Genomic DNA, 12,779 nt, shown 5'->3' with positions numbered 1-12,779 from the left:
CTCAGCCTCCCAAGTAGTGGGGCTATAGGTGTGTGCCACCGTGCCTGGCTGATTTTTAACTTTTTTGTAGAGATAGGGTTTTGCTATGTTGCTCAGGCTGGTCTCAAACTGCTGGGCTCAAGTGATCCATCCACCATGGCCTCCCAAAGTGCTGGGATTATAGATGTGAGCCACTGCACCTGGACAATGTAATCTTATTAGTCAGAAATGCTACTACATTACTTTTTACTTTTCAATGCCATAGGTCACATCTTTATCATGGGAAAGTACATATATTTTAATTCTATGAAGTTATGAAAATGCTGTATCAATTATATAAAATTTCTAAAGTTATGCATTTACCTACAGTTATAAATTAAATTGTGAAACGTTCTTATTAAATTATATCATCTTACCAATTATGATCTACTACCTGACATGCTTTAGTCACTGAATACATAAAGATGTTTACTGCTATATTTTTGAATCACTAATTTACACCCTGAAAAACTATATAAGCATTTTAAATTCTATACATCTATATAATATATATCTATACTATATACATAATTCTACATATTGGTATAATCTAAATAATCTAAACATTTTCTAATTAGGTTCAACACTTTGGCATTCACATTCTAGTCAAGGGTAGTTCGTAATACATCTTATAGCCATAACCAAAATGATCTCCAAATTTATTTAAATGCATATAACTGATTTAAAGGCAAGTGACCAATGATAAATATAAAGAATAACTTACTTTCTTTATATTGCCATAGCTGTGATACTACAATGATATAAAAAAAGCAAAGAAACCTGAAATTAAATTTACCATATTAAGGAACTGAATGACTATACTAAATTACTAAAATTTATACTTGTTCTGATGTAGTTAGAAAAATATAATTGGGAATATAGGCATAATAATAGAAAGCTTCCATATAAAGCCACATAGTACAAGTTCAAACTTGTTTTCTTGTACTATTGTCTCCCTACCCCTCCAATATATTATGGCACTTAGAGGTTAATTTTCCATCCCTTGTAGAAACAACTGGGTCTACAGAGGGATGATGGCTTATGCTCTACAAGTGCACGCTGGAAAGCAGGTTTGAAGATGCAACATTCTCCAGGCCTATTTCAGCCGCAGAAAACATGCCTGGCTGTAGCAGAAGCCCAGCGCAATGCTGTGGAAGCTGCACGCTGATCCAAGAACCATGTCCTCAAAGACATGGTACCTGAATATGAAGTTTTCAAGAAGGTTAACTACCAATACCACTCACAGGAATGGGTTATTTCAACATAAGAAGCAATAGAGTTAGCACCCATAAAAGGCCATAAGACCATTCCCTGCCCCCCAATAGCATGATCTTATATAGAAATTCCCCAAATGACAAATATTGCTCTTGATTTTTATACAATTAAATAATGAAATTTAACTTTCAGAGAGAAAAGAGAATGTTAGCAACTGGCCTACTTCCACTGAAATGCGCTCACATTTCATTTATTTTCAATCAGCTATCAAATATTTGATTCTTACAAACTGCTGTATGATTCAAGAGGTAAAATAAAAGATTCAGCCATTACAGATTGCCTTTAAAATCTAACCATTTCTCTAAATAAAAAATTGTGGATTTTTGTCTTGCTAGTAGAAGAGGAAAGTTTTGGTCACACATACTATCAGGGCCTTAGTCTGATCTTTTGGATATGCATATCTTGACTTACGATATTTCACCTGAAAAACAGACGGCCACACAGTGAAGCCATTGGGTTGCTTGTCTGAGGTGGGAAGAATAAGACCAGTAGCTCTTTTATTCTCAATCACTTATTGAAAGATTAAAAATATGAACCACTACCATCTGGTTTGCCTGAACATATATTAAATGTACAATACCCATGGTGCCCCTTTTATTTTTAAAATAGCCTGAATAAGAACATGGTATGTGAAACTGAAAATAATTATTTTGTATTTGAAGAGTAAGGTAAAAGGGCATCAAATAGGAAAACGAAAAAGGCCATTTATTTTCAGAAAAGATACAAAAGTTTTCATCTGAACTACCCTTAATTGGGTTTTATTTCAGCACAAATATACAAAAGCACCAAGAGCATCTCTAAAGGTTTAAATGTCTATTCACACACTCTTCTGCTCCTCTCAAATAATTGCCTCATATTCAGTTTCGCAAAAGGCATTTAGAAGACACTGGCCATGTAACAGAGAAACTGAAAGCTCAAGTCATTATTCCATTGCTTTCCAAATTCCAAAAACAGCATAAAGCATTTTCCAGAAGGGCACATGCTCTGGACCTTAGTGAAACATCTATTTTCAAAGTTTCCATAAAGACTCTGAAAAGGAGTAAATCCTGTTATAAACACAGTGTAAATAATAATATGCCAGTACCATTTAATTCTATTCTGCTGATGAAGAAAAAAGAAAAAAATCAGATTTTCTTCAATGACTAAAAATGTTGTTTCATTCCTAAATCTGAAAAGTTGGTGCTGAGTAAAAATCACCATGAATGGTATCATTGTTTCTATTTTTTATTGATAATTTTATTTCTGAATTTTTTGCATTCTGCAACTAATTCTGAATTATTCCTAAGGAAAATAAGAGTATGTATAAATTAAACCTAGAGACAACTCCAAGCTAATTATATAATCTTTGTCACCAGAAGCCTTGAAAACTGCCCGATATTTACGAACTCTTCACTTTCGCTTCAAATTTCCCTCCCAGAACCCCACACTCTGGCTGAGATTCCAGTAAGCAGTGGAGAAAGTTGAATCATCAGAATAAAACAAAAGCTCATTAAGCCACAAAACTACAATAATCTTGGGAGATGCCCTTTACTCTTCACGAAACTAAAATTAATACTTAATAACTGAAAAGTAGTATATTTTACGAGTCTCTTTTTTGCCTGGTCAGTTTTGGGTAGAACATTTAGGGAGAAATTAACATAGATTATGGAAATTAAAAAAAAAAACGGGTACACTAGACCAATTACTTAATCATCAAGGTGCAACAAATTTTCAGCCCATATCATGATGCTTTCCTTCTTTTTTTTTGAGACGGAGTTTCGCTTTTGTTACCCAGGCTGGAGTGCAACGGCGCTATCTCGGCTCACCGCAACCTCCGCCTCCTGGATTCAGGCAATTCTCCTGCCTCAGCCTCCTGAGTAGCTGGGATTACAGGCACGCACCACCGTGCCCAGATAATTTTTTGCATTTGTAGTAGAGACGGGATTTCACCGTGTTGACCAGGATGGTCTCAATCTCTTGACCTCGTGATCCACCGGCCTCGGCCTCCCAAAGTGCTGGGATTACAGGCATGAGCCACCACGCCCGGCCCGATGCTTTCCTTCTTTAAGTTACTTTACACTGATCACTATGGTTTTGTAGACATAACTTTTCCTAAACTACATGAAAATCCAAGATATGTGTTGCCCAAATGCATACAGACTATGGCCCTTCATCTTCAAAACCTCAGGGTCACCTACTCTTTTTTTTTTTTTTTTAACAGAACCTTTCCCCCAAAACAAGAAAGCAAACATTTTCATCTGGAGCACATGAATTGGATAGGTTGAAAATTATATTCATCAATCTGAATATAATAATCTGAAAATGGCAGTACTATCAGAAAAAAACCCTGTGAGGCTTATTTTGGTGATACAAGTTACTTATAAAGGCTGAATCAACAACAAAAAATTGTGGTCTTGTTTTAATGAAATAAAAGCAGAGAAACAAAAAAATGCATGCTCTCTTAAGTCCCTGACTATATTGAATCATAAACAATCCTATCACGTGTTAAAATAGATACTATAAATTTTATTGAGCATGCAATTGATTTTAAAAGGCTAAATGACTAAAATAGAAAACTCATTAGCAGAATTAAATATGATGTTGGGACTGCCCATCTCGCCTGACCATGCTGTGATGTGTCACACGATTCAGCAGAGAGCAGCTGGGCAAGTCTAGCACTTCCTTGCCACGGCAGGGGAAGGAACATAGCTGAGTAGCATGCAGGCCAGTCAAAATTCATTTAGAACATGATTGTACATGTATAACTTGCTTGGGTAACCTGGGTAAAAGTGGTGGCACGAGCCTCTGGCTGGTTAAAAAACACCAGAGCTGCATTCTTGATGGCTCCAGCTTGATTTTACTCCTGTGAGAAGTAAAAATGGTAAGCAGTGAAGGTCACAGTATGATATTGTTAGATTATGTTTGGAATTCAACTTCAAATATGATTGTTAAAAGCATTTATTCTATATCCTTTGCTTAGGAAGACAAACCAATAATCTTTTAAGAAATAAATTGTAAAAATCCATAGTTATATAAAAATTTCAAGAAATCATGATATTGATAACTTAAAAAATATAAAAACAAATTCATTAGAGCTTGTAAAAAAGATTCATATAATTCCAAGTTTTTGCAAGATTAAAAAAAATCACTATTTTGAAATGCATGCCTTCGATTTCCTAACTTTTTTTCATGCAGAAGTTTAAATTTGCTTCCATACCACTAACCTATTTATGTTAGTGGTATTCATATATACAGATATAATACATATACACACATATTTAACTTATATAACAGCAATTCATATATTTAGCTCTAAAAACTTCTAGGGATCGTGTCTCTTTAGCTACACTAGTCAGGTATCCTTTATTATAAAAATGAACAAAAGAAATACAGTAACAAGAGTTTCCAAATATCATCTAAATTATTAATTTACTGTTTCCTCTTCAAACAAACATTTCATGCAATATTTTTAGTGAAGAATATATAACTCTGGTGGGTTTAACTTATATGAGTGCTCATTTTATTAGCAAAGAGAAAGGATATTCTGTGTTCTGCAAAGTAGAGTTCAAAGTTCTCTTGCTACTTGTGGTCAAAACCTAAGAAACACGAACCAAAATGTCACTTTATGGATATGTTATTTTAAATGTGTTCATATGTGTGTGATAGCAATTAAAAAGGAATAACTCAGCCAATATAAATGTGCACCTGAAGTGTGCTAGTAGCCTTCGGAAGTTTCAAATCAAAAATAGGCTTTGCTAGAATTCCTCTAATCTGCTCTATAATATTATAATATGCTGATATTGGCTTTTTATTTTAAAAGCTGTATACTTTTTATCTTTGTGTGTGAGCATATATGGGAGTCACCCTATTACTTTTTGGTGCATTTTAAAAATATTCATTTTACCAAATCATTAACATAAAATTTATTGTTGAATTTAATATAACTGTGCATAATTTAAAATTTTATTCCAGCTTTATAAAAATACATACTTTTATATTTATTTAATGATTTTCCCACTAACATATTTACGTATTTTAAATAATTTCATTACATTTTGTTATTGAATTCTATGTATTCAAAATTTAGCTTGAAAGAGGATAAAGTAGTTATGAAAATCACCCCATAAGATATTTTTGTTCAGGTAAGAAATGTTTTCCAAGACTAGATGACAAGGGAGAGATCTGTATCTTATTATTCTAAATTTATGATGTTTAAGCCACTAAAAAGACATGATAATGAGCAGTTATTTGAAATATCTGTGGTCGTTATGAAATTTTTTAAACAGTTTGGAAACCAACTGTTTGGTAGGATTTGCTTTCCATAAATCTCATGTGAAAAAATTCTGTAGTATTAATTCATAAAAAGTTTATCCTTTAGCTTTTCTACCTCTTTTTATGCTACTTTCTACCCAAGCTTTTTATGCTACTTTGTCTCTAGTTTTCTTTTGTTTTTCATTTTATACTTACTTATTTGATGAGTTCCTCTATTTTCAAGAAATCATCTAATTATAAAACATCTGCATTATCAAACATTGTACCTCATTTTTAAACCCTGACCCCTAACCCAGACTTCGTTTCCCGACACTGACACTTCTAATTTAATATATCCCAATGGGACTTCTTTTTCCAACATAAACCAGGTGGCTCTTTTTAAAAGGCCATTTCAGAAAGTGACATTATTGTTTTTCCATTTTCCCAGATTCTTCAGTAGGTTTGTCAAGTTGCCAATGAGTCTCAATTCTCATTACTAATCACCCTATCTGAGAATTTCATAACCTCACTGCTATCGAAAAATTATCACCACATTCCCCAAGATAATCTTTCTTATCTTCCACGCTAAACTCTTTTACTCTTTGATATCAAATAAATGTTCTTAAATCACCACTTTCCAATTGACGTCCCCTGCTTCAGAACAGAAAATAGCTGCCTATTGACTCCAAACTCTTGGGCTTACTATAAAACTTTATAATCTAAAACTACCTCACACATTTAAACATATTTTCCACTATATTTTCAACCAACACTTACTACATGTAGATTATCACTGCATGATAATCTGCAACGATAACACTGAACCCTCTTTAATACCAAGCTTACTGTCAGCTCTAACTTTTCTTTAGTAAGCTTCAGCATTTTGCTTTCTTCCCTTTTCTTCTTCTTTTTTTTTTTTTCTTTTTGAGACAGAGTCTTGCTCTGTCGCCAGGCGCCAGGCTGGAGTGCAGTGGCGCAATCTCGGCTCACTTTTGCTTTCTATTAATCTATATTTGACTCAAACTTTGAGGCCTATTTTAATTTTATCTCTTTCATTTAGCAATTACTCTAGCTATCCTCAATACCTGTAGCCTTACATGCAACTCGACAGAATTAAACTTTTTAATAGGTCTTTAATGATTTCATGAGTTCATGTTAGCTTACTCAAATATGTTGAGATTTCCTTGAAGGAGAGTTTTATTTATAGAACTCTCCTTTAATTCTTCCTTACCCCTAGCATCCAGCAGATTGCTGAATTAACAGAAAAAGTGCTCAGTAAGTGCTTGTTAATTGATTGGTATTTCTTCTTACATAAATCCATGCCAGGTGAGAGGGAATAAAATTAGAGTTGAATTCTTAGTTTGCCAGAATGAGCAACATAAATTAGAATTGAACTCACTAAGGAGACTTTGAATGGAATTCAGAGAAAGAATATCATTACTTAATGTTGTATGTATTTTTACCTTTTTCAAAGTATTTTCCAATTTACTATTATACTATCTTTCAGCATCTCTAAAATAACTGAAAAAAAGTCAGGAAGCTATGATTTGTAAGATTGTTAGCTACCCATTATGAGGATTTCAGATCAAATTCTGTTGATACACTTATTTTAAAAAGAGAGTTTCAAAATATGCTCACAAAATCAGGCATTGTTGGTCTGGTTCCCATGATGTCAGCATTATTCCCTCAAGATAAAAGTTGCCTTTTATAACTCCATCTGTGCTAGACTTACCTCGTACTCATATATTAAATGTCTATAAATGAATAATAGTGAAGAATTTTAACCCTCTTTTCCACAACACAGAATTGAAGAATTAATACCATTACTACTATGATAGAAACTTAAGAATACTTAGCATGCAGTAGGGATAATCTCCCTTCCTCCCTCCGTCCCTCCCTTCTTTCCTTCCCTCCCTTTCTTTCTTATTTCTTCCTTCCTTTCTTTTCTTTTTCCTTCCTTCTCTCTCCCTTTCCTTCCTTCCCTCCTTCCCTTAATTCACTTCCTCCTTCCCTTGCTTCCTTCCTTCTTTTCTTTTCATTTTTTCTTCCTTCTCTCTCCCTTTCCTTCTCTCTTTCCTTCTTTTTCTTTTCTTTCTCTTTCTCCCTTCCCTCTCCTTCTTCTTCCCTTCCCCTTCCTTTTTTTCTCTTTCCTAGTAATATGACAATAAGACTAGGTTTTTAAATCTATAGTTTAGCCATAGCCTTCAAATGAAGCTTTTTAAATTAGTTCTTAGTATTTTCAAGTTACTCTGGAAGACTATGGATTCTCTCATCCTTGACTGGGCAAAACATAATCAGTCCGACTTGCACTTTCCTAATATGTGTAACACTTTCATAAACGAAACACTTTGTCATAGTGAATAAGACGTTTAGAAGTTAACAAAAGTACACAAAATTTTCACATAAAAAATCATAGCAAAACCTAATATAGAGAGTAGGGAGATCAATGAAATAAGTTCACTGATTTTTTAAAAGAACATAATGTAGTTGAGAGTGTAATATATTTAAAAATATCTCTTTTTTGGAAGGATACTTTTTTTCTGGAGAGGGGATAGGGTCTTGCTTTGTCACCAGGCTTGAGTAGAGTGATGTGATCATGGCTCACTGCAGCCTCTACCTCCTGGGCTCAAGCAATCCTCCCATCTCAGTCTCCTCTGTAGCTGGGACTACAGCCATGAGCCCCCATGCCCAGTGAAGTTTTGCATTTTTTGTAGAAAGGAGATTTCACCATGTTGCCTAGGCTGGTCTTGAACGGGTGGTTTCAAAAGATCAGCCTCCTTGGTCTCCCAAAGTGCTGGGATTACAGGCTTAAGCCACCAAGCCTGGCCTAAAAGGCCACATTTTAAAATCACATTTTTAAACAATCAAGAAAATGAATATACTAAATAATCAGAATGGTAATTTCCTGTGAAAAGTTGGAATTTCCGTAAATAGATTTCCCAATAAAGAGTATCTTGTGATTTTCCAACATCACTATATACATATGACTTTCAATATTACTTTTTAATAATGCATATAAGCACAATGAAAACAATAAATAACTGTAGTACGTGGTTATTATAAGAACTGCAACGAAAAATTTAAAAGCATTCTTACCTCTTTGCTTTCTTCTAGTTCTGACTCACTGCTAAACTCTTCAGTATTCAAATTTTCAAAGTCAGACTCTCCAACAGCAATTGGCACTGTTACAGTGAGGCTGGGGTTGTTTATGAATGACATGTAGTCATTTTCATCAATTACATATTTTTCAACACTGCTTCCAGTACCCACACCACTTGTGGTTCCATTCCCATCTCTAAGATAATTAAACTCTTTGCTTATTTCAATTCCAGTATTATTGGACATGCAGCTGTCTATCTTATTGCCTTCATGGATCTCTATTACTTTTGGCTTTCTAAAAAAGGCTTTTCGGAAACACTCCCGTATCTTATTTTTCACATAATCAATTCCCTTTTGCATTCTTCCTACTGCAATCTGGAGATTGTTCATTTCATTGTCATCATCAGTAGCAGCAAGATTGTCTGAGCTAAATGAACTCAACAATAAGGCCAGAAAGAGGTTCAGAACCTAAAAGAAAAAAAGAGAAAAAATTTATATTAATATTGAAATACACATTAAAATAACATCCTAGTAAGGGAACTCATAGATCCTTGCTAAAATTATTTCAACAAATGTTTACTATGTTTCAGATGCCGTGTCTAAGTCACTCATTATTTGAAGAACCTGATATCCTGCTCTAAGGGCAAAATGATAAAACAAGCACCTCTTTTTTCTTTCCTATTGAGAGGGACAATAGGAAAGTAGAGCTTCTAAGATTTAAATGGTGTCTACTCAGGCTTGGCGGTGAAAAGAAAAGATCCCACCCTCAAGGTTTTTTGCCAATGAGAGAAAAAAAAAGATACTTTCATCTTAATCATTGTATCTTACTTCATCTTACCATTTTTTCCTATGGAATTTCTAGCTTCCTGTGTATAATGAATAAACTCATTTATTTAATAGCCTGATGATATATGCAAAATGATGAACTTGAAATACAAATTCCTTTGGCCCAGTGGCCACAAACTTTTATAACAGCAGAAATTTCTAAGTGCAAATTGCATAAGATTTAACACATTTCCCATCAAATACATTTGGAGATTTGTGTTCAAATAGCTCAACAGATGGAGAGAAATCTAAAAGTATACCAGGTTTTAGGCTAGACCCACATAATACAAGTTAGTTTTCTTTTTCTTTGTGTGTGTGTATATATATGTGTGTGTGTAGAAAGTATGAGGCAATTTTAACTCTCAGAATATCATGGGGTATGTGAAACAGTCCGTAGGAAGACATGCAAGGCAAAAGCCCCAGTTTGTTTCCTTATTTCTGTATCATAGTTTGTTCAGAATCTAGAGCTCCCTAGTTTACTATTCTGGAGAAAACATTGCATGTTTGTAGGTATCCCAGTAGCATTCTTTTGAACAAGTGTATTTGAAATGTATCCTTCAAAGGAAAGGCCCAATAGGATGGCATAAAAAAATGCTTTGCCCACACATGATTGAGAAATTTAAGCATTAAATATATGAATATATAAACTATGCTTTTACATTAGTGATTTTAAGTCACAGTTAAAAGTAAGTCCTTTGAGTCTGGACAATGTCCATACATATGAATAATTTAAACTGTGGTAATTGGTTTTCCTTTAGTAATGCAAATTCAGGGAAGAAAACATTTTGTCCTCCTCCAAGTTACTTGGATACTTACGAAGTATAGCTAAAATATAATGGTCTACTTCATTGAAATGTGTCTTTAAAATGTGGCAGTAAGCAACCTATGTCTCTGAATAAGCAAACTACATAAACTATGAACATGCAAAGAGCAATTTGAATATAGAATAGATAGTTGTCTTTTTAGGTTTGGTAGAGGTCATTATCTTATCAAAACAATATTAGAATACAATTTGTCTTAGTAATAAAAATTAATTTTCCTTGAAGAAGAAAGAAAGGAAACTCTAATAGTCATACCTCCCAGGCATTCATAAAACCACCTGATTTAATCTTTAGATCAACGATATGATTTCAGTTTTGTTATTTCAATGTCACGAACAATGGGGAACCTGAGCCCAGGAGAAGTTAAATAATTTGCTCATTCTCAGAGTGCTAATAGGGGGATTTCAGTCTAGGCCACTTACTATAAACCAGAGACATTTTTACCACATCTGGCCACCTTCCTAGCTACTGTATGCTCTTGTTCTAATGTATGGACATTTGCAATACATACGTACCACAAGGTTTCCAATGACCATGACCAACATGAAAACAATAAGGCACATGGTTTGGCCAGCAACCTCCATACAGTCCCACATGGTCTCTATCCACTCCCCACACAGCACGCGGAACACAATCAGGAAGGAGTGGAAGAAGTCGTTCATGTGCCACCGTGGGAGCGTACAGTCATCATTGATCTTGCAGACGCATTCTTTGTAGCTCTTACCAAAGAGCTGCATGCCGACCACAGCAAAAATGAAGACGATGATGGCCAACACCAAGGTGAGGTTTCCTAGAGCCCCCACAGAATTGCCAATGATCTTAATTAGCATATTTAGTGTGGGCCAGGATTTTGCCAACTTGAAAACTCTAAGCTGTAATCAAGTGAAAAGATGCTCTTAGTAGTAATCATAATATAATTTAAGACATTAGACAGTATTTTATTGTTATGTAGTATTACAGAATCACATGTGGTAGATGTAAAAACTCAAAATACACTGAACTAATTTTATTTCAAATCCAGAAAAAATAGTGTTAACAATGTTATAATTATAAATTAGGTTATACTACCATTTAAATGCAAAAATAAAAATAATAAAACGTTTCAGAAATAAAAAAATTCTAATTCATCAAAGTATATGGCCATGTAAACAAATTGGTATTTTGATTAGAGACATTTTTAGATTTAGCAAACTAATGTTACCTTCAGGTTCTATTTTAGAGAGTAAAAAGAAATATTGAAAGTATAAATCAAATATTTTTATAGGCCAATATAAAAGTAAAATAAACTAAATAATGTGTTAAAAATGTATAGAAAAAAATGTATAGAAAGGCTTCCCTTCAATTTGAAAGAAATACATTTTGCTTAATTTTCAATAAAAATTGTGCATATTTTTCAATAAAATTTTGCTATAATTCAGTTTGTTATACAATTATTTAAGATGCTCGTAACATTAAATATTTTCTCACATGTTACTTTAAAATAGTCCCCATTAATAGAAGTAGGGCTAACAAAAAGCTAAGATTCATTGGGCCTAAAATTTTTATTTGCATGTTTTTACAGACTGTAAGTCCAAGAAAACTTCATAAACTTAAAACATAGTTTTAGAAAGTGCATGTAGGTTTTTAAATGTGCCCTACATACCAAATCATTATAAAGTATTTCAACCACTTTCATCATTCTTAGAAAACTGTTTATACTTAGCTTTAAAGAGGTTGTTTATATATTTTTTTAGAATATCACATATTGATGTAAATGTAAAATTAAAATTAATAATTATATAAATATACATTGATTCAGTTTCAAAATAAATGTTGTGCCAATGAGTGACAGGGATTTATAAACAGATACCAGTCTGAATGATCGCAGTACAGACAATCCCTCCACATTTGACAGCCCAAGCTCCATTAAACTGAGGCTGACAATAATTCCATCAAAGATATTCCAGCCCTCTTGGAAATAGTAATAAGGATCCATGGCAATGATCTTGAGAACCATTTCTGCTGTGAAGATCCCAGTGAAGACCTAAAAAAATACAGATCAACAGTACTGCAAGAACACTGAAAAACACATAAAGAACAGTAACAGGAATAAAAATATCTAAAATTTAAAGTGAGAGAATGTGACAAATCGATTCAAATCTAGATTTTTTTCTTTTTTTGACATATTCTCCCTCCGTTGTCCCGGTTGGAGTGCAGTGGCACGATCTTGGCTCGCTGCAACCTCCGCCTCCTGGGTTCAAGCAATTCTCCTGCCTCAGCTTCCTGAGTAGCTGGGATTACAGATGTGGGCTACCATTCCCAGCTAATTTTTGTAATTTTAGTAGAGATGGGGTTTCACATCACATTGGCCAGGCCGGTCTCGAACTCCTGACCTCAAGTGATCTGCCCACCTCAGCCTTCCGAAGTGCTGGGATTACAGGTGTGAGCCACCACACTCAGCCAAATCTAGCTTTTTCTTTTTTGCTCTAGGAGGGCATTTTATTAAATAGAGTGATATTATTGAATAAATCT

The 12,779-nt window shown here is 34.0% G+C and overlaps 1 protein-coding gene across 9 annotated transcripts in view; it reads right to left on the bottom strand.

The window, feature by feature from the left end:
* SCN3A (sodium voltage-gated channel alpha subunit 3) overlaps positions 1-12,779 on the bottom strand; it is a 113,150-nt gene that overhangs the window by 31,690 nt on the left and 68,681 nt on the right. For all 9 annotated transcript variants that reach the window (XM_078327469.1, XM_078327470.1, XM_078327472.1 and 6 more), the window contains 3 exons: positions 12,118-12,291; positions 10,784-11,140; positions 8,620-9,090 (listed from right to left, as the gene is read on the bottom strand). In XM_078327469.1, the coding sequence (XP_078183595.1) occupies positions 8,620-9,090; positions 10,784-11,140; positions 12,118-12,291 (1,002 nt within the window). The remainder of the gene's footprint in view (positions 1-8,619; positions 9,091-10,783; positions 11,141-12,117; positions 12,292-12,779) is intronic.

Source organism: Callithrix jacchus, chromosome 6 (genome assembly GCF_049354715.1).
Source record: "Callithrix jacchus isolate 240 chromosome 6, calJac240_pri, whole genome shotgun sequence".
NCBI classification, from domain to species: domain Eukaryota; kingdom Metazoa; phylum Chordata; class Mammalia; order Primates; family Cebidae; genus Callithrix; species Callithrix jacchus.
The sequence above is the reverse complement of the archived record's forward strand: the minus strand, read 5'-3'. Positions and strand labels throughout refer to the sequence as shown.